Source organism: Pollicipes pollicipes, unplaced genomic scaffold (genome assembly GCF_011947565.3).
Source record: "Pollicipes pollicipes isolate AB1234 unplaced genomic scaffold, Ppol_2.1 Scaffold_4881;HRSCAF=5763_pilon_pilon_pilon, whole genome shotgun sequence".
Lineage (NCBI taxonomy): Eukaryota > Metazoa > Arthropoda > Thecostraca > Pollicipedomorpha > Pollicipedidae > Pollicipes > Pollicipes pollicipes.
Window position 1 is genome coordinate 45,937,199 of NW_023596576.1, and position 22,379 is coordinate 45,959,577.

Consider the following 22,379-nt stretch of genomic DNA (forward strand, 5'->3'; position numbering starts at 1 on the left):
CTGGACATCGCTGGCAGCTGTAAATGCCAGGGGGCAGCCTGGCTGGTCAAGACAGGTCTGATCTGTTCTGGTGTGTTCAGTGGCTGTGCCAACGGCGGTGCTAGTGTTGGTGTGGTGCATGCAATGATACTGATCAGGTCTCTGCTTCATCTCATCTGTTTGCGTTGAATTTAGCTTGAACTCCAGGCGAAAGTCAATTAACTTCTCTGGGATTTCGAACACTACTGGGCTGATCTTGCTGCACGAGAGCTTGATAAACCACCGGGACGTAGACTGTCTTTTACCTTACACAGTTTTTTGAAACTGGTGTCAGTGGTGCAACAGGAAAGGAAAGATAGCCTGTGGTGAGGACCACTGATCTACATGGCATGGTTAGTTCTGTATTTCATCCATAGATTCATACACAATGATTGCTGATATCTATAAGCTGTCTTATGTTAGTGGCGGTTGCAGGGATGTTAAGTTATTGGGCTGCAGAAGTGTGAAGTCAAGCTAAATTTGGCCCCGGTAGAAACCTACTAACAACACATTCCTCCTTTGCCATGGAATGGCTTAAAATACTAACTCTGCTAAGAAGCGTGTTCTCCTCCTTTTCCAAAACATATTTACCAAAACATACCAGAAGTCAAAACCATACACAAGAATCGCTTCCAGTATCGCTTTTTGTAAGCACCTGGAATCCCTAAAGACATAAAGCTCTCCCTGATCTTTGCAAAGATATATTTGTCACTTTCAGGACAGGTGACAGGGGTTAGTATAGAGTGTTAATTTGTGTAGTCAAAGTTAACCAACGCCTATGTTCTCCTTATCCCTTACCCCGTACTGTTTTTCGATCCGCCCTTGACAGTCCCTATACATCGTAAATAGCCGAAACCTAAGCAGCACAAGCGAGGCTCTATGGAATTCTTGAGATGAGGAGGAGAGGTCAAAGGGCAGATCGTTCCATAACATGGAGGCGCTTTGCGTTGTGTGAGTTTAGTTTCTTTGGGCATATCTGTAGTCAAACAGGAGAGGGGCGGGGACGGGACTGTAGTGACCCAGAGAGGTATGAAAGTGGTGGACAATTTCTGTCCAAAGGATCGTGGTAGAGCAGTTGTGGGGAACGGAGGCAGCTGCGGCTAGAGGCATATCCCTTTTCAAAAACACTCCTTGTTGTCATGCCAGCTTCAAGACGGGAGCTAGAAAAATTTCAGGCTATCCAATACTGTTTAGTTGCTTCGGAAAATTCATAAGATTTCAACACACTGTCCTTATAAACAGCGTTGGGTGGCTTATTTACCTTTCACTTCACACTCGAAGCACACAAAGCTCAAAACGCTGATATGGTTTGCCACACGACTATGAAGACACCGAGTGTGGGCGATTAATCCCAGGTGGGAATAGGTTTAACTGACGCTAGCAGACATCACCACAGCACGTAAAGCCCGACTCACACGTGGCCCGGCCGGTAATCGGTCTCGGAAGTCAGGCGGCCCGGCCATGCGTGAGCCGGCCTTTGACTGATCACCGCGGCACCTGACGCTTCCAAAATAAGCCAGCCATGATCGCTTTGAACTCTGCTATCATTTTAAGTACACTCTGCTCCGCACCAGTAAGTGTGTTCATGATGGCGTCCAGTCTGTATCTAGCCTGCACCGCGCTGCGGATCCACCGTTGATGTGGCTACAGGTGCCGCCGGCAATCGCTTCCATTTGACTACATCACCAGCTGCCTGGACGCCGGCGTCGTGCGCTCGAACGCGCAGGCAGCACACGCCGGCCATTCACGCCGGTCGCGTCCATTGCCGCACACCTTTTGCCCTCCTTTGTTGTGCATGCGCGTCGCCGCGAGCCCCGACGAGCCGGCAGTGGCCACTGGCCGTCCCCCTTCCTAAAAGCTGTAGTACATTATTGAGGCCGGGCCGGGCCGGGCTGGGGTCGCGGCGGGATCGATGGGCGGCATACCTGGCCGACGCCGCTGTGGTGGGCCGCACCGGCTAGCGGCGTCAGTCACATACACAAACGGGTGCAGTGCGATGCGGTCGAAGGCGAGCCCGCTGCTCAGGTGACCAGCGGCCAGCGTGGCCTGTGACTGGTGCCGCTAGCGGGGAAGCGGCCTGCCACGTACCCGTCCGTGGAACCTGCCGGCGAGCGGCGCCCGGCTGGGCACTGGTACAGGTACGGGTACGTAGCTCACCAAGGAGTTCGGTATGTGGGTGTAAGCATGGCTCCAGGAGTGTAACTAGAATTGCCGCACCGGATCACGTTTTGGCCAAGGTTGAAACGCGTCGTGGTCACTGGTATGCCATTCTCTGAATCCAAGGATCTCGCAACGTGATGGAAATTGAGGTGATAGAAGGTTTTGAAAGTTTTCTAGCGATAACCTAGCCGTTATAACTTATGTATGCGCGCTCATGATAACGGGATGTGGTTTATGGCCTTAATAGTGTCTTGGAGGTCATAAACCAACATCAGGTGTTGAAAGCCACACTAAGAACAGCATCACCTGTTCCCTAACATGACAATATTGTTTTGGTCCTCCAACTATTCGAGAAAGTTTCACATGAGCCGTAAAGCAACTCATGGGCATAATCGACTATGAAAAAGTATGGCCCGTCCCGCCGAATCCAAGATCATGCGAAATCTAGCGCCCTGAGGAGCCTTAGCATAGACCCCAATTCAAATGTATTTGAATCGTTTGAGCAATGCATTGCTACAATGACTTGATCAGGACTGCGTGCATTGCAGCTCTAATTCGCGCTGTGGTTCAGCACTGTCTGCCCAGCCACTTGGCGGCGGCTCCAATGACTTGATTAGGATCGCGAGCTATGCAGGCACCTAACCCCTGCTGGGGCTCAGCACTGCCTGGCGAGCCACCTTACGGCGGTTTTCTGGTGGTCAGGTCAGGGTTTGTGTTCAGGCCGTGCATTTGAGAGCGGCGTCGGCTCTGACTGCCAGCCAGAACGGAGGCGTAACCTGTCGGCAGCGACCGTCGACAGCCCGTCCGACTGACAGAGCTCACAGTGGACATCGAGTCAGACAGCCCGACTGACAGAGGTCGCAGTGGACATCGAGTCAGACAGCCCGGCTGACAGAGGTCACAGTGGACATCGGGTCAGACAGCCCATCTGACAGAGGTCACAGTGGACATCGGGTCTGACAGAGCTCACAGTGGACATCGGGTCAGACAGCCCGACTGACAGAGGTCACAGTGGACAGCGGGGCAGCCAGCCCGACTGACAGAGGTCACAGTGGACATCGGGCCTGTTTACGACTACTCAGCTGCGGTCGCAGGTAGATTTACCACCGACGGGTCTGTTGCATTACGATCAGCTTTGCCATGCCGTCTTGCAAAATCGATCGCCGGAGAAAATTGAATGTTGATTGCATGGTCCTTTGGAAGGCGAGTGGGCGGCCTTGGTGCTTCTTGGTGACAAGGTTGTGATGAACAGCGTTCCGGTTGAATGCGAATGCCAGAGCGGGAATAGCTCAGCTGTTGTTTTTTTCAGCTAGAAACTTGCCTCCGACTAAAAGTTTTCTGGGTTTGCTGCTTCTACGAGGATGTTCCTTGTGAGACTTTGGATTGTCATTTACGGACTTAAAGGAACGATTCGCGGATGTAATGGATCGGCATTGGTTTGGGCGCAGATATGAACGCAAGTGCAGATTGCTAGCGTGTTGCCGGCCAAGCGTTCACTGTTAAAGGCACACATATTGCCTTGCCAAATATGCCAGTGATTACCCTCCCAACAAACTTTTTTCTGTCCGGGATGTAACTTCGTGAAGAAATCAGCTTGTTGGCGTATTTGGGGATAGGTTGTGTTCTTTCTCACAGTTCAGACCCTCCATCTCACCGCAAAATACGCTGCTGTCATTTGTATTCAAGCACTTTGCGCGGAATTAACTATCATTGTATTTCAGCCCAATGCAGATGTAAGTGTACAATGAAGCGAACGTGAACATTATGGCTTAGATATCAGCAGAGGCACTACGGATTTTGAGTTGGGCCAGCACATTGCAGGAGACTCCCCAGACAAAACAGGACCTACTCACAAGAGCCTGCCGGGTTGTGTCGCCTTCAGGGCGGGTAGGGCCGGGGCATGTTTACATTGTCAAATTGTCTTATGTATCATATCTGTGTGAATGAACGTCGACAATTTAAGAATCCAAAATAAGGGATGTCTGGTTAGCCCTCAAAGACACCCTATTCTAGAAAGGGCCTTCTGTTCCGGACAAGGCAAGCATGCAAACATGGCCTCATTATCCAAAACAGGATTCTTTCGACCCTCCAGGGGGGCTCAAAACCAAGCAAAGGATTTTATTACCCTAAAAACCCTAAACCCTAAACCTAAAGCGTCCTAAAACAGGACATCTTGATCCAGAACCGCGACCATCGCATACACGAAAGGGCTTGCTGTTCTAGACAAATGGCCATGAATATAGAGGAGGCTTCTTAACCCAGGACACGGGCCTGCTAGTTTGTAACGGGGTCTCTTGGGCCAGAAAAGGGGCTAAGCAGAAAGTATGACCTCCTGTCTAGGGTATAGGCTGCTCAGTTCACGAAGATGGCCTCATGATCCAGATAACGGGCCACTTAATACAGAAAGGGATTTTTTAGTCCCATTTATTGCTCTCTGTCTCAGTTGTGGGGGCCTTCTTGCTCTGAAATTTGTTAGCGTATTGATACAAAGCCTTTAGCAGTAGCAGAACAGGCCTCCCAAAAACTTGAGGTGAAAAGAATCTTGCCTCCTTGCCTTCCCGCAGTGGGGGAGGCCATCTGCCCTATCTGCTCACCCTACTGTCTTGACACCGTGGTCTATTAAAATTTGTACGCAATCTTCGGCCAATTGAAACTCGGGGGGGGGGGGGGGGGTGGTCGGCCACTTTATCCATGCAATTCTAGCAGGCGCCTGATCAATTTTCTATTCATATCGGTCCAATCAAGGCGTCGATCGATAATGTTAGGACATATTCAATCAAAGGGGGAATTATGCTTGTACAGCATAACAAGGACCGCAATATATACCGCATGTTCCACATGGACCGCATGTTCATATATATATATATATATATATATATATATATATATATATATATGAACACGCATCAAGAAATAAGGCAACGGGTTGTCACAAACTTGGCGCTTTTTGGCAATAATTAGCACGCTTCCTGCCTACACCGAGATGCCATCGCTATGATTGTCCACTCCTGCCTTGTCAATGGACATTGAAAGATGTACAACAGGTTGCAAAAACATAAAGTATAATGCTTTGTGTTTTATCTTGACTTTTATCAGTGGTTTAAATAAGTTTTGAATATTTCGAATTCCAAAAAATCTTTTTCATTACCAGGTCGCACAGTTTGGTTGCCCTCACGTGCATTTCGCCTGTAACGTGAAGCGTAGTCGCCTCATTAAGGGTGGAGATAAAAACGTACGTGGTAAAGAAGCAACTGCGTGGTGGGCTGCGGCCCCCCGTCTCCAATAAGGCGCCTGTAGCCGGTGACTTTCCCTAAATGGAAGCACGGGTCCTGATTTGTCAGCGTCACGAACCCGTAGTAGTGCGTTACTGTGTCTGCGCGGGGGCATTCTTTTCACAGGTATTGCGCACACTTAGCATAAGCCCGAGTGGCCAGTTCGATACTCTTCGCTCGGGTGGGGGTCAATTTGACCCCACCCCTCGAAGGTCTCAGAAACTAAGAGAGCTGGAGACACCAAATGCATAGAATGTGTTGGCCTGTACGTGAAGCCATTTAGGTCAAAGTTTGAGGTTGCTAGGTCATGATCTTTGGGACAAATAGGGTCAAACAACGCCAAATCCCAGGTTGGTCTTTGAAGGACCTCTAGAACCTAGATAACTGTTCTAAGCAAAAAATATTATCCTTACTTAAGGTCAATGAGATTGTCTGACCTTTTTGCAGGCTATGGTGACCAAAATCATACAAGACTGCAATTAGTTTTGCATGCTCATAAGCGATTAAGATTACGCTAGGCAGTATATTCCTAAAGCAAAATGTGACATGGGTCATTTTAGGTCAGTAACCTATTGTGACCATCAAGAAGTCCATGGAAGGAGTATAATGCGATTCCTTTTATCAATAAATTTAAAATGGGTACCAGAAGATGCCCCATACAGCAAGCATTAGAGAAATAAATAGGTTGGTTGTGACCTTGGTATGACCTTCATACCTGACCTTAGGTCGGTGCCATTTGCTCACACAATTGTTGCGTAGCCTAAGGAAGTATATCAGAGATGTATGGCTCCGTCTAACACTCCGTTGTTGGATCAGACTGAACGATTCGCTAGAAATTGCCTTCGCTGAAACCATGGCCTGACTTCGACCTGCCATAGGTCAGCGACCCTACAAGATACATATAGTTGTTTATTTCAAAAGATCTACCATTCAATTGTCTACAACCAGACAAAATTCGTCGCGGCTACGCCACGCCGTTCGGAAACCATGCTGGAAAAACCTTTGGGGGTCAATTTGACCTCCGCCCAAGCGCGTGTTAAACTCGCCATTTTTAGGATGTCGGCGGGGTGCGTCAATGCGTAGCCATTCTCTGCACTTTCGTAGAAAATTGTGTGCTACAATCGCGGCGTTTTTCTTTGCCTTTTGAAGTGTTGCGCCTTTTAGCAAATAACAACTATAATAAGTGGTGAGTACAGAGCTATAGCTCTTTACATAAGGCATCTAATATTTTCTCATCAATCCAACTTTCAGCCTGAGAGGTTTTGTCCGCCTTTGCTTGAGGCCTTCTCAGTTTCTGCAGCACTTATGACTTAAAGTTCAGAAGTGCAACACTCCCTTTGTCCGTGTCTGGGTCATCCGTCTTCCCAGACTCGGAGCTCTCCGCCGTGGGCGCCCCAGGACGTCGTTTACATGGTCATGGGCCGTCCATCTTCCAATGTTCTTGGAAGACCCCGAGCTTGGCTGGGTAGTGTCGCTCCGCATAGGCTTGGAACACTTTTAAGTTGGCTTTGGGCGTCCTTCTATGGTCATTTTCGGCTGGTGGTTCGTGGGCTCTCCTCTGTCTCGACTTGTGGCACCCTCCATGAGTTTGTAAGTGTTCCTCCCCCATCGCCTCATCGCTGGGATGGGGCCTCCGTCCAGGGATAGACCCAAAGGGAGACCTTCGACACTTTCCATGTTGAATGCATATTTAAGCAAGATTGGGCGACGCCCCTCTATGCCGATGTGAGACACCTTCTAAAAGTAAAACATCTGGCTGTCTACGCTCAGGTTCATCCGTTCACTGTTGTACCGCCACCCCCAGCCCCCTCGCCGTTTAGGCTCTTGTAGCCAATAAAGAGCGCCTTAATCGGACGAAGGGGCGCCAGCATTTTCAGGTGTTGATACCTAAGAGCATCTTTGGTGAGCTACTGCTGCAGGTTGCCGTGTGCTGGGAGGTCAGACCCATCTGCTCTGTCGCCAGTCAGTGGAGGACAGCCGAGGTCAGGGACTGACTGCACGGCACCTCGTGCCCCGCCAACCCAACCAGACCGACTTCACAGCAAAGCCGGCAGTGAGAGCTGCACCTCGCGCGCACCCCCAGCGTGAGTGATGCAGCCTGAGTTGCCCTCGCTGCCACCCACTGGTGGGCCACTGAACGCACAGCGTGCAGTTGTGACTGAAGTGTCACACCTCTCATTGCGATGGTACAAGAGTCCCTGGCTGACGCAGAATTGTGAACTCCCCGATTCTTTTTGCCAATGAAAGGCTCCTCTTTGTGTACAGTATGTTACCAGTTTGTGGTGTACTTTCGAGGAATTTGTGCTGTAGTGAGGATGATCCACCATGATTGCCTATTTTCAGTATCGATAAATTTCCCTTCTCTTAGGCTCGAGTGCGTCCTTTTACATCTAGAGACCATCAGTTAGATGGTAAGTGTCCTTCCGCTCCCCCGGTAAGAAGAACCTCACAGTCGGGTGGCCCTGCGTCCTTTCACTCCCCCTGGTAGTGGGTGGTGCAGAGTCTTACAACCAGTCGCCCTGTGTCCTTCCGCTCCCCCGTGGTAATGGGTGGTGCAGAGTCTTAAAACCAGTTGCCCTGCGTCCTTTCCGCTCCCCGTGGTAATGGGTGGTGCAGAGTCTCACAACCAGTCGCCCTGTGTCCTTCCGCTCCCCCTGGTAATGGGTGGTGCAGAGCCCCACAGTCGGGTGGCCTGTGTCCTTCCGCTCCCCCTGGTAATGGGTGGTGTAGAGTCTCACAACCAGTCGCGCTGTGCCCTTTCGCTCCCCCTGGTAATGGGTGGTGCAGAGTCTCACAAGCAGTCGCCCTGTGTCCTTTCGCTCCCCCTGGTAATGGGTGGTGCAGAGTCTCACAACCAGTCGCCCTGTGTCCTTTCGCTCCCCCTGGTAATGGGTGGTGCAGAGTCTCACAACCAGTCGCCCTGTGTCCTTTCGCTCCCCCTGGTAATGGGTGGTGCAGAGTCTCACAACCAATCGCCCTGTGTCCCTTCGCTCGCCCTAGTAATGGGTGGTGCAGAGTCTCACAATCAGTCGCCCTGTGTCTTTCCGCTCACCCCCGCTCCAAGGTAGGAGGCCCATGTTCCGCCCCCACCGACATTCAGTGTTGTAGAGCCTCACAACCAGGTGCCTGCGGTCGTCGGCAGGTTTCCCTGGACGGCCGACGGTCGATGTTTGTGGTGAACCGGGAGAAGTCCTTCAGGATGCTGGGCGACCTGCCGCCACTCACCAACGGCCTGCACGTTCATGAAGAGATCGTCGTTAGCACCGACCGCAGCAAGCTTGGCGAGGCCAATGTAAGAGCTGCATTTTGTCTACGGTGCAACTGGAAAGGCACAGTGAGACACCGTCGCACAAGGCTCAAAATGTTGGGCCCGTTATTTATCTGCCAGAAATGTTGCACCACACTATTAAAGTCACTTTTGTGTGCAGGTGGTTGCTAATTATGCAGGCAATTTGGCAGCAATCTACTTCTTGCACGATATTACTATGGCTTGTTTCACGTGCCTAACTATCACAACACGGGGACAAGGACGCAGTACTTTGTCAACCCACACTTTCAGTCAGCTGTAGCAGTTTTCTTAACCGTGCTTTTTCCTTGTGGATCCCTAGTTAACTGCGACCATGCTAAATGTAAAACACAGCGCAGTGACGTCGAGCAAGTTGACAGCGTTTACAAATGCATCCTGAGCGCTTAACATCGTTCATAGCTATGAGTGAGGACATTCCTTCGCTGACCAAAATGGTGACTTTTATCTCTCAGCCGTCTGCTGGCATGTAGCTGTCGCATAACATGTCTGTCATTGCAGTGTCCGATCTTAATTTGCCTTATTGTGTCATACTACACGACTCTTTGCCCTACCGCATCCCACTACACCACAAGATATTTGTAGGTGGTGATCCGAGTTCAAACTTTGTTCGATATATCAAGTACAAAATTTGAAAAGGAACTTTTGCTACCTTTATGAACTTGTTTGACATATTGTCAGTTACCACAGCCGTTATCGGACGTAGTTTGACAGGTCCTTAACAGTGCCGTGTGTTTTGCTGCCACACATCGTGTTTGCTTGCTCATCATGCTCGTGTAGATGATACCTTATTTAATCATATCAGAATATTATACAGTTTGTCTTACGCCGCACAGTGCGGTGTTCCGGACAGCTGCAAAACACCCTGCACACTACACACTACACACACTACACACTACACACACTACACACTACACACTACACACAGCGGAGGCCTAGCAATACACCTTTTAGAATGTTACCCTCGTTTCACTTATGAAGGTTTACTTGCACTAGTGTCCGGTGGCACTATTCCGACGCATTGGCGCGCCGTCCATTCGAAGCCACTTTCGGCTCTCCTCTGGTGCTTCATTTCTTTTATTGCAGAGAACGTGCCGCCTCGGTCCACGTAGAGGAGAAAGACGCTCATCCAGCGATAGCTCTCCCTGTGTCGACATATCTTTTTGGGGCATCGTAAAGGAGAAACTTAACAAACAGATGACATAAGGGGCAAGAAGCTTCGGCTAGAGACCATTTGTTTTTTGAGAGATCATCAGATCATCGGGGAGATCATCAAAGGATTTGTTTTCATACATCATCGATGTGGGGTTTGAAATAAACGAAAAACTTATCCCCTCTCCCCTTGTACCAGAGCCCACCACCGGGGGGCGGGGGGGGGGGAGATAGTGGTGCGGAGGAATGAGCGACAAAACAGAGAGAAATGTAATTTTGCTCCCCACTATTGAGTTGATAGCGCCAATCTAGCAAGGCCTAGGATGTAGTCAACAAGGTTCGGGCCCAAGAGAGAGAGAGAGAGAGAGAGAGAGAGAGAGAGAGAGAGAGAGAGAGAGAGAGAGAGAGAGAGAGAGAGAGAGAGAGAGAGAGAGAGAGAGAGAGAGAGAGAGAGAGAGAGAGAGAGAGAGAGAGAGAGAGAGAGAGAGAGAGAGAGAGAGAGAGAGAGAGAGAGAGAGGAGAGAGAGAGAGAGAGAGAGAGAGAGAGAGAGAGAGAGAGAGAGAGAGAGAGAGAGAGAGAGGGAGACAGCTAGAATACCGAAAATTTTACGCTTCTGATCTAATTTCTTCAGTAGTTATGACAATCAAACCAATGCGTAAAAGCGTCGTTGGCTCGCTGATGAGCTCTCGTCAAAATGGATGGTGTCGCAAGCATTGACAGCATAATTTTGGGGACGGGTCCATCACTGGCATGAGACCAGGAGGCGCCCTGGACATCAAACCGACGCTCCCACGCATTTCACGTCACTCTGTGTTGCGTGTCACACTACTCTTTGTCGCGCGACGCACCCTCACCGCTCCACGTTCGTGACGCGGCTGGCAGACGCTTTAGCCGGCAGACAACGTCACGGCTCCCATGCGAGCAATAGCCGCTCGTGGTCCGCCAGCCGGCATTGATCGCATTTTTTTGCCCCCAATTCGCCTAAAGCCATGTCCGAGGGAACGTTAGCTGGCAATCACCGGGGAAGGATTACCTGGGCCGATCTACGCCATTCGGGCGTCAGAAACACAAACGCGGCGGCAACTCGCCGGCCGCGGATGGGCGCGGGGCCGAGCACAGACTGCGCGGCCAGGCACGCGACATTCCACGTCACCAAGCACCAGGGCGGAATGCGCTGTTCGGAGTATGCATGGCTGGGGACGGCGGAATCGATAGCAAACCGTGCTTTGTCTCACTCGGTGTCATTGCGAGAATAGCACGGGTTCGATCTGGACGTCCTGGAAGTCTGGCGCCAGCCCATTGATTAGTAAACGCGATCCATGAGGAGCAATAAATGAACTGCTTGTTACCCTTCTCACGAGGTGTTGCCTTGGCATAGATGATATTTTTGCCTTCTAGTTTAATCAACAAATTTGCTATTGACGGCAGGGCGACGTTGTTAGCGGATGGCCGTCTGGGAATGAGCCAATAATGTCTGAGAAGGATAGATAATGTCTGGGAAGGGACCCGCTGTCCTGTCCCCAGTCCATCCTGTCGTGATGACCCGCTGTTCTGTCCGGCCCCTAGCCGAGCCTGTCGTGATGACCTGTTGTCCTGTCTGGCCCCCAGCCGAGCCTGTCGTGATGACCTGTTGTCTTGTCCGGCCCCCAGTCGACCCTGTCGTGATGACCTGTTGTCCTATCCGGCCCCCTGCCGAGCCTGTCGTGATGACCCGCTGTTCTGTCCGGCCCCCTGCCGAGCCTGTCGTGATGACCCGCTGTTCTGTCCGGCCCCCAGCCGAGCCTGTCGTGATGACCCGCTGTTCTGCCGTCCCCCAGACGACCCTGTCGTGATGACCCACCGTCCCGTCCGACCCCCATCCGAGACTGTCGTGATGACCTGTTGTCCTGCCCGGCCCCAGTTGGCCCTGCCGTGATATTCCACTGTTCTGTCCGGCCCCCAGTCGACCCTGTCGTGATGAGCCGCTGTTCTGTCCGGCCCCCAGTCGACCCTGTCGTGATGACCTGTCGTCCTGTCCGGCACCCCAGTTGACCCTGCCGTGATATTCCGCTGTTCTGTCCGGCCCGCAGTCGACCCTGCCGGTGGGTCGCGTGCTGCCGCCGCTGCGCGGGGCGCCACGCATATCGCCGTCGCTCAGTCAGGAGGAGGGGGAGCCTCGCCTGCACAGTGGCCTGCTCCAGCTGCGGGACGCTGCTGACCTGCAGTCGGTCAACTCGTCCTCCGACCTCCGCCCGCAGACCGGCCAGGTCAGACGGGCCGCCGCTGCTTATGGTGTCATCCACTTAAGCGATGAAATTAAAGCAATTTGTGCGCTGCAGTCAGATAATAGGACATTAATGCATGTAACCGTGACCTTGAGTTGCAATATGGTGATGTATGTGCCGTGGATTAATGTGAGAAAGCGGTAGCTCTTTTGGATCCTCGGTAAAACGGACAGCAGTGCTAGTTTATTTGGTGTTCTGTGTCCGACGTGATTTCGGAAGATGCGTAGCTTTGACTATTGGCCCCACTACCGTGAAAGCGTGCTCATTTTCCCGTTCATTTCAGAGAACAAATGAAAGACCGTTAACTGGCGCTGGTACCACCGTCACCGAAGATGGAAAAGGCGAGTTTTAAGCTTTCTGGTTAGTCTTGGTTTTCCGGTTGTCTATGTTATTGTTGGCACCAGTCAACGACTGCAAAGGAAACGCTAGTGTTAAGCCGTAATATCGGCTGAATGGACACGTGCAAGTTACGGAGCAGTATGTACGACATTCTGGGGTCCTGCGCTCCTCTGTCTCTCCCACACTCCTCTCTCCTCTCCTCTGAACGTCTTAAGTAACGTAAATGGCTGCTGTGTTTCAGGCTGCAGCCCATTATCCAAGCTGTTCAGCAGATTCAGGAAGTCTCAAACTCCCACCGCTCACGAGGCTGTGAGTCTGGACAGCCCCAAGGAGCCCAAGGAGGAGCCGGATGATGAGAGCCGGCCAGAGGGCGCCACATTTCGCGGTGAGCACCGCCCCCAAAACTGCAGCTGTGCAGCGGCTGTTGCCGGGTCACACTTTCAGGTGACGTTTGCCAGGTGACTACCAGGTGATTTGTGCCGAGTGGAGGTCAGGTAGGGTATGATCGCCCAGGCACAATCCACTCTCTATCGGTGGAATCTGTATTGTGCTATACCAGCGCGCTCCTGATGCCAATGGCTCGGCTACCAGTTTTCAGCATGCGGCTTCAAATTGCGCCAGATGTTCTGGAACTTATGTCTTCAGGTTCACCGGTTTCCTCGAATTGCTCCGAAAGTTATTCAACAGAAGCTCGTTACGACGACAAAACGACAAGCAATAGTACTCTGTGATGTGTCATAAAACAGCTACGTGACATTTTTAAGCACCTACACCCAACCGACCCTACATTCAAATTTTTCTCAAAGTCTCTCGCAAACCCAGCCGTTTATCATTTCATGGGGTTCTCATTTTTTCCCGACCCGTGAGGGCCCCTAATACTGGTGATTCCGTCTGTGCCAAGTGACTGCATTAAGTGATCGCACCAGATGAACCCACCAGATGACCGCACCAGGTGACCACACCAGGTAACCGCACCAGATGACCGTACCACGTGACCGTGCCACGTGACTGTACCAAGTGACTGCACCACGTGACCGCACCACGTGACCGCACCAGGGGCCGCGCCTGATGACCGCACAGGCGAACGCGCCAAATGACCTCACCTAGTGACCTTATCAGCCGACGGCGGCGCGCCCGGCCTGGAGACCTGACTGCCGTTGCTCCCCTTCAGCAGGTCTGCCCAGCGGCTCGCCAGAGCGGCTGGTGGCCTCTCCGGCGCCGGCTGAGCAGGGTCCACGCAGCCTGTCACCGGTACCCGAGCCGGAACCGCCGCAGCAGGTACGCCACGGCGCCCCGGTGGCGGGCTAAGGCGTGGGCTATTACCGAGAGAGTGCCGAAGCGCCCGCTGTCTTTGGAGCTGTTTGTGTTCAGCAGGCAGTTGGTCAACAAGTGCCTGCTTTAGTAGTTTGAAGTCATCTATGGGGTTGAAGGGGATGCTTAACAGCTGAAGATATTTAAGAAATCATCAAATATGATGAGATAATCTCAGTCATCACTATTCGCATCCTTTTAAGTGGAAAAGACTGCTCTATATAACACGACTGTTCTGTTAAGTAAATATGCTGTATGCACATCATTGTTTGATCACGTCGTCGTACCTGCACAACATTGACTGAGAGTCAGTTGATCGCCGTTATGTCCCGAAATCATGCTCACGAACACCCGATATTAACGATTCGACAATTTTTGTTTTATCTGACCGCCGCATGGCTAATGGAAGGGAAGGATTTTAATGACGTTATTATGACGTCGAGGATGCCTGAGTGACCTTGAAACAGTCTCCACGAAATAGTCTGCACATCTTCGCAGGCGTGCAGCTCAGAAACTGGAGGGGCTTGGGTCGTAAGAAGGGCAAAGCTGTGAAACTACACTGCATGATCTTCGAGTTAAATATTTGAAGTTAAAAATTTAATACGAATGTAGAATACCCGCTTTATGGTAAAATGTCACGCAACTTATTTTCGCACCTCAAGGGCTCCATCACCGGAATCGCTCAATCGCCTTCAGCTACAATCACGTGTTATGAAATGGCGCGTTACATTTTGGCACAATAAACTTCCCGAAAAAACGGATGTGCGGCGCCTCAAACGTAGCAGACACGGGCTCATACGCCTGTCCCGGTTACACGAACCTTTACATCACAATAAACACCGGCATAAGGTGTCGATTTCTCCGCGAGGCAGGCGGCAGCACTTGTGCTCTTCATGTGACGGCAGCGGTCGCTGCTTGCTAAAAGGTGTTTTGTAACCATTGTGAACGAGATCATGCATCTGGAACATACATATGTATGTGCGATCTACCATGACACTTCTCGGCATGCCTGTGGCACACTTCGACATGCCGTGCTTCGCTGCTAACTTGGAAGACAAGTTCTGCAAGGTTGTACATTAACGCTGAGTGTCTAAAACCTTACGATTCTTGAAACGTTAGGTACAGCTGTTGCGTGCATCACTGTCCTGGGAAACCATCGCGCTTACACCGTTGTCTTTGCAGTCCAAAACGTGCATAATACTGTGAGCTTCGGGAAGAACTGTCCAAGTGCCGACGACTTCTGCGGTCCAGCTTTCACCGAGCAAGTGCCTAAGAGAGCTTCTGAGCCGCGTCGACTCCGGCGTGTTCAGGAAAACCCAAGGCAGAAAATTCCGAAGTGAGCGAGAGTACGGGCAGACGCCAGTAGCCGACTAGAATCGGCTCCAGCCGGTGTGTATTCTCGCACTGGTGTCACCCGCAGAACGCGTGAATGCGTCGTCATCGGTGTCAAGTGTTGACACGGGGCCAGTGGGGATATGCAAGAGTCTGACATGTACCGTCACGCGTGACGCACCGTACTTTGTGATAACAAGTGGCACAGATCGGGCGTGACGGCAGTGTTTGTTGCCAGTGCGGCCCAGCCCCGAGCCTTGGCTAAACCTGACCGCAAACTGCGGCGCGGAATAATCCCGCTTCTGGGGTTGCCGAGCTGCCCACAAGCGTTCGGACTGATAATTCTGGAATCATCGGGTCCGTTGCATTGGGGGATAGGAAAACCCACACCATAGTCCACGTGTCAGACTTAGACGGCCAGCCCTCATGTTGGCATGCCTATCATGGCATGTAGGGGCAATGGTGTCATGTGATTGTACTTCATGACCGAGCCTTGGTGGTTTGCTAGATTGATGGTTTGATTATGCCTAGAACGACATGGACCGCGTGACCACCGACCATGGACAGCTGCTAACCTGTAGATGAGAGACGTGGACCTGCTGGCATTGATAGCTGCTCCTGACGTCTGTCGGGCTAGCTGCAATGTCCTGGTCCCTTGATCAAGGACCCTGCATGATTTATCTTTCGTCGTCGTGGTTCATTGCGTTTTTATGCGTTGTGTTGTGAATGGTGGCGCATTCTCGCGGTAGCACCACATGCATGACCTCTGTTGATGGAAACAAGGAGCGTTCTTCACTGGACGCATGGGAGTGCTCAGGACACATCAGTGCGCTCGTCGATGCAGGAATGATTTCACTCCTCTTATTCAGCGACGGTTCTTCATCGTGGTGTGAAACGCACACTGAGGAATACACACTCACTTGTGATGGAATTAGAGGTAAAGTAGGTGGCAACGGGGAGGACAATCAATAACGCTAGTTGGGGCCAATGCCAACTGCGAAATTGAAAAAGAAACGACCATAGAAGAATGTTCTTGATAGGCTGTCGTTTTCTGCCGTTTGGACGGCGATAAGTTGGCTGGGCCTTTTTATCTTCAGTTGCAAATGTATTCGGGTTTCTGAGTGCTTCGAATTCGCCGCTTGGAGTTCCGAGCGCCCGCAGATGCAGAGGTCATCGCTGGTGCCTCGAACTCATATTTTTAGTGATCTTGTCGATACGAAAAGACAACGTTTCCAATCTGCAGTTAATGGTCGATCCCGAGATCAATAAATCATTTACTTCCGTTTTGATAGCTGTCATCGGAGGCCTTCATGGGTTAGTTTTCCTTTACTCAATCCACCTGTTCCCCATGGGAATGTGCCCATACCCAGCAGCTAACCATTCCAAATCAATTGTCCCCACCCGTTACACACCCGATTACATTCAACACTTCGGCGCTGAGGCGTGGCCAGGAAAATGATCTCGTTGGTATACATTAAATATTGCCACTGCTTATGAGACAAGAGGTTGAACTTCTCCCGCCGGGCGCGAGCGCGGGGGGGACAAGACTTAACTTAACAAGACTTAATATTTCACTTAACAATCGTCACGTGACCACTGCAGTGGTTGTTACACAAGTACACCTCCATATTGCTGTTTATAACGTAAAATGAATGCCAGCATGCAGTGCTCATAAGCAGGTGAAGCCAACGCGGAAAAATGCGTGATGCTTGGTGACAAATAGCCGCGGCACAGGTGGCAGTAGCAAAACATTTATTTTAAAAAGCAGCTAAAGAGGGGATGACAAGATCTATACGCAAATCAAATCATTTCGATAAATAATGTTACGTTTCTGAGACCCTTTGGCTAACATTTTGTATTATCAGTGCAAACATAACGGGACCTAGGCTATAGAAAAGAATTAAAAACTTCGCCTTGTTATGAACGTGGTACGACCATGCAAAACATCCGTAACAGGGATGTTTTCTGCCTGGAAGAATTCATGTAATTTTCTTCCAAGAACATTGAAAGAGCATCGCATTGCTATTGCAAGTAGCGTGCAGAGTTGCTGCACGCTCTGTAATTCACGTGCTTGGAATCCACCAGGGTCGGGTAATTGCGGTCGTCAAAGGCGTGGAAGTCGCTGACAAGCGGCTTTGACCGCCACTTGCGCTTCACAGCCACTGATTTCCCCATTTCTGGAGATATCTTTTAGAATGAGCTGTGATTGAACAACCGTTAGAGAGAATGCCCCACCTTTGGAGCATATTTCAAAAACATACTTTGGTAAGAGCTTCAGGACCAGTTATGACTGATAACAGCATTGGGTAGTACCACTTCTGCACCACAAAGATGTAATGAGGAGATTAGTTCGTATTATTTTCCCGTTCAAATTGCGCAGTCAACATTTTATGATAGCATTACCTTTATTTCCTCCTTGGCAACCCCAGAGTGTAGCCGTAGTCCGTGACAACTGCAAATGTCGCGACTGCCACATCGTCGTTATGACGACAACCGAATCTGCTAAGGGCCACCGTCACCTGTTCTGGACTAGAGGTGTCACTTTTGATTTGCTTTAACCCGCTCATTGCGGGCCTTCGGGCTTAAAAGACAGGCGACTATTCGCAGACCCTCCACATTCAATGTCTGCTAGTCCTGCTGTCGCCCATGAACGGTATCTTAAATCACACCGCGTGATTGCGGCGTGCCGCAGTAGAACTCTAACCGTGGTCACCACCATCATGATAACGACCACCACTGTCAGGCATTCATTATGAACCATTATATACATAGATGGCTTAATGCTTGCTTCGAGTCAAAAGGCGACATGTTACGCGATGCCAGAGATGATGCAGCTATGGTGAAAACACGTTAAGAACCTAAGAAGAGCGCACAAGGGCAAACACTTCCCTCAACGTCTCATCTGTCAAGTATCGAAATGAACACAGCACTACTCTGGGGGGTCACAACGGTTGGCGGCAGGCGGCTACAGTCCAAGGATGGGCCTCACGACATAGAAATGCCCTTTGCGACATGGGCAGCCAGAGAGACAACAGCTACAACGAGCCGTCGGCCACCGTCCACCGGACGCCCCGGTCCAGCAAAAAAAGGCATCCTTTCGTTTTAACAACTCCAACTCCATATTTTCTCGCCGTCCGTGAAGATGCTGGGAGTTATCTTCGATCCTGCACTGTCCTGCAAGTAGCACATCCAAAAAGAAGAGCTCCAATTCCAACCCGTTTTGTGTATATTAGTATCAGATTCGTCCCCATTTTACGTCTACAAGCTCTATACCGGAGTTTGTGTTTTCCCTCCCATCTTGTACTGTCTCTCTGGCTGGGGTATGGCCGCTGCCTGCTGCATGTCAATTGAGTGCAAAAGGTGAGTTTCACAGCCTGGGCCATGACATGGGCGCGGGGCCGGGACCACGCTTGATCGGCCTTGCAGTTGCTGGGCTGGCACGACATGAGTGACCTTGGTACACGCTGTGGCCACGTCGGCGTCTTCAGCCTCCAAACGACCCTGCACCCCGATGGCAGTCTGGTCGCTGCCCCCCCCCCCCCCCCCTCGCACCGCTGTTCGTCGGCGCGTCACGTAGGCGGCGGTGGCCGTCGCTTTGGGGCTGCCCACTCTTCAGCCTAGACAGCCGGAAAGACTGAAGAAGACTGTTAGACTGGCGTGCAAGGCGTTGTCATTCTGTGCGCTTCGTTTTAGAGCCGCCTGCCGCCGACCGTTGTGGCCTCTCGGGACCGCGCTGTGTCCATGTCTCGACTTCGTAAATGGTACACGGAGGATAGTGTTTGCTTTTGTGGGGCGTTATCACTTATGTTACGTCGGCGCATCGCACCATAATTACGTCGCATCGTCTTTTCTATCGCACAACATGAAACCCGCTGGCTCAAATGAGACATCAGGTGTTAATAGTGAACGCTTCGTAATGAATATATGAAAACGATGATGATAATGGTGGCGCCGGTCATGATGTATGGCTCCATTGGGTATGGCTCTATTGGGCTCGCCGCATGCTCTACACGAATTCGTCGCTTGCAGCCCGCCGCCCGCGCCGGCCGTGGGTCGCCGTGCAGCGTACCTCAAAAAGGACATCGCTGCTCTCAAACCAGAAATGCTGGCGACATGTGTCTGATGTCAAAAGACGCGTATTTGATGCCCTATGAGCTGCTGAAAATTTTGGACCCGATTGCACGACATGTCGGAAAGGTATTCTCAGAAATCTCAAGTGTGAGGGTCACATTGACCCCCCCCCCCCCCCCATACCAGGGCGAGGGCTAAGCGTAAATTCATCATGTGCGTTGGTACCAATGATATTGAATCACTGTAAGGTGGACATGCAGTTTTCCGGCCCGCTGGCACGGCATCTTGCCGAATGCCGACGTGACGTGTCCGAAGCAGGGCCTGACCCCGCTCGTAATAAATAATGCATAACAAGCATACCACGCATAGTTTATTGAAATAGGAGGGAAACATGACGTGAAGCTACTCACGCCCTCAATGTCCAATACCTGTGCAATACGCATAAGCCTTTTTACGCAAGCGTTCTCTAGACGTCATTTGGGGGACGTAATTTGATACCAAGTCTAAAATACATGAAAACTAGAATGGACCGGAGGGAAGCGTACAATGCTTGACAAACTCGCCCGAAAATCTGAAATGTGGCGATTACGGCGTCTGTAAAGAAGTGCAAATGGAATCACGCTTCTGCTCAAGCCTGCGTTTGACATTGCGCAGTTTACAAACAGGATGCGTCTCACCATGTCGTGGAATGCGGCCTGCGGCTGCGGCAGTCGTGGAGCGGCAAGCGCGTCAACCAGCGCGTCACGGAGACGCCGCCGGCGGCGGCCATTTGCGGCGGCTGCGGCGAGTCTGCCGCAGTTCCGGCAACCGCATTACAGAGTGTCGGGTGAGTTACGACGCCAGCATTGATAGATATCCTTTTCATTATTGTCATCAGCGTGTACCGGCGTGTGGGGCGCGCCCATTCATCAGAGCAGTTGCGGCAATCTCGGTGTGAAAGCGCCGCCTCTAATCGGACACGGGAGCGTTGCTTGTGGCTGTCGGTCGTGCGCCCAGCCGGCCTATACGGGCTCCGAACACGCACACCTAACCGACGGCACCGGCAAATGAAAGCGTGCAAATCAGCGCCCGCAGCGCTACCCTGCGGCCGACATGATGAAGCTGTTTTGGCCGGGCATTTCGCGGCATTTAACGGCGTGGTCGTGTTCCAAATTCAAGTGAGCGTTCATTGTCTGTCAGCTTGTGGACGCTTCTTGTAAGGGGAGGATTGAGTGCACTGGTGTGCCGTACACAAGATCAAAAGACAAGTCATGATATTATCAATATTTCAGCTGTCATTTGCATTGCTTCGACTCATTGCACACTCCGACTGCGTCCTTCATTGATGGTCCTAAGCCCATTCGCGCTCCTCGTCCAAACGCCCTCCTTACTCGTGGGTTGAGAAGCTGTAGGCCAAGATAATCAAAGGAACATGGGATTTAACTAAATATCACCATTAAGGGGAATGTTCCACATTTGAAGATATTGAAACAAGCATGAGATATGATGAAATTAGCTCACTGGTATACTTTTAAGTGGAAAAGCCTGCTCTAACCAGCACAGTTTTCTCTGGTAAGTAAATACGCTGCTCAATTTTTCATTGATTGCGTCATCGCACCTCGCACATTGATTGAAAGTCAATTGACGGCCGTAACATCTGGAATGCATGCCCAAAAACGCGAGATGTGAACGGCTCAACAATTATATTCGTGTTGGCCTTGATCCAGCTGCAAGCTGATCAGAGTTCCCTTCTAATCTGCATGCGCCGATCGCTGCAGCTGGAAATAAGCACAGCCGAGAGTACGACTACACGACGAACCCTGAACTTACCCCGTTCATGTTCAACACCGGTGCAATGTGGGTAATAGATCAGTTGTCAAACCCATTTCTGGCGTACGCATTTGGTTGTCAGCTTCATATTGATTCCAACTTAGTGCTCTTTGCCCATAGCAGCTAAATCATTTTCCAGGCAGACCAATGCTCGCTACATTAGTGCGCTAAGTTCAGATCCGCCTCCATCATCCAATAATCAAGGAAAAGACATGCGTTATTATGCCTGTCTTTATCACGCGAGCGATCCTGGCATAAGGCTGCATTATTTGGGGTGATGCAGCCATATTAGTTGGGGCGCAGTGCAGGTGCATTCAGCCGTCAGTCAGAGGGCCTCTTGCGCCAGTCGGGAGGCTCCTGGGACAGCGAAGGCCTCAGTCAGGTGTGTCTATTAGTATGCTCCCGCGCCGGTAAGGGATCCTTGTGCGTCCGTGAAGGCCCCGGGATCGGTCCGGTACCAGATGCCCCGGTCCCCGGTCGGAGTTCCCGCTGCATCAGGGGGGGGGGGGGGGGACCGACACCGTGCATGATGTATCCCTCTGAGGGCCTCTGGATCGACCATGGACCTCGGTTTCCGTATCGTCTGGCCTTCAGGCTGGTTTGTCTTCTGGGCTGCGTCCCTTCGCCGAATGGGCAAGTCCAGGACTTTGTCAGGGTGGAAGATACGGAAGTTGTGATGGCTTCGGGTTCCAGTGCCCCTTGAAAAGATAGTTTTTGGGCCTGTAATTACCCGTTGTTTTGGTGTCTTTTGACAATGGGGGCGCCTCCTGAAAACAGAACTTACGATGCTCCGAAGGAAGGCTTTTGGTGCCCCTTCGCCAAATGAACTGGTCCAAGATTTCATATGCATGCATATGAGGTGCGGTCCTCCAGACCCCATCAACCGAGATTAGGAGCACTCAGAGCCTCTTCACGGAAATCGGTTGCGGCGCGTTGCGGCTTAAGCGATGACTCTGGGGCATGCACTGATATCCACATCCGCTGATCATGCTCAGCACTGCAGTAAATACATGGGACAAAGTTTCATCGCATTTGTAAACACTGGCGCATTCTGGGCCGGGAGCCATACCGGACATATCATTGGCTGCATCGATGTTTCTTAATGGCTGCAGTTTGTAAGGACCAGAGTCGTCAGGTCCTTGTGCAATTTGATTTTGCCGCTCGCTTGATCACGCGGAGGATGAGAGCCCGAGCGCTAAGACAAGAGCCCGGGCTTTTATTCCCATCCCAGTACGCTCCCACTGCACCGCGAGAACGCGTCCAACTTGCCAGTCGTGGTCGTTTGCACTGCATTACCTTGTTTGCAGACATGCGGTATTGTGAACAATATCGCCAAGCCGTACAGT

General features: G+C 51.2%; 2 protein-coding genes across 5 annotated transcripts in view; both read left to right on the plus strand.

Moving 5' to 3' along the window:
* The window catches only part of LOC119101362 (hemicentin-1), a gene marked incomplete in the record, with an annotated part of 161,232 nt that overhangs the window by 65,180 nt on the left and 73,673 nt on the right, over window positions 1-22,379 (plus strand).
* On the plus strand, window positions 1,959-15,849 carry LOC119101363 (uncharacterized). Of its 4 annotated transcripts, none has more exons than XM_037224695.1 (8): window positions 1,959-2,162; window positions 7,414-7,534; window positions 8,593-8,742; window positions 11,977-12,153; window positions 12,455-12,512; window positions 12,752-12,895; window positions 13,682-13,788; window positions 15,004-15,849. In XM_037224695.1, exons 3-8 carry the CDS (start codon window positions 8,617-8,619, stop codon window positions 15,025-15,027), a joined length of 636 nt encoding a protein of 211 aa, XP_037080590.1. In that variant the 5' UTR covers window positions 1,959-2,162; window positions 7,414-7,534; window positions 8,593-8,616; the 3' UTR covers window positions 15,028-15,849. The 4 variants fall into 4 exon arrangements, with proteins under 4 accessions (XP_037080590.1, XP_037080589.1, XP_037080587.1 ...); XM_037224694.1 differs by having other exon boundaries at window positions 1,959-2,156; XM_037224692.1 differs by lacking the exons at window positions 1,959-2,162; window positions 7,414-7,534 and adding an exon at window positions 7,818-7,861.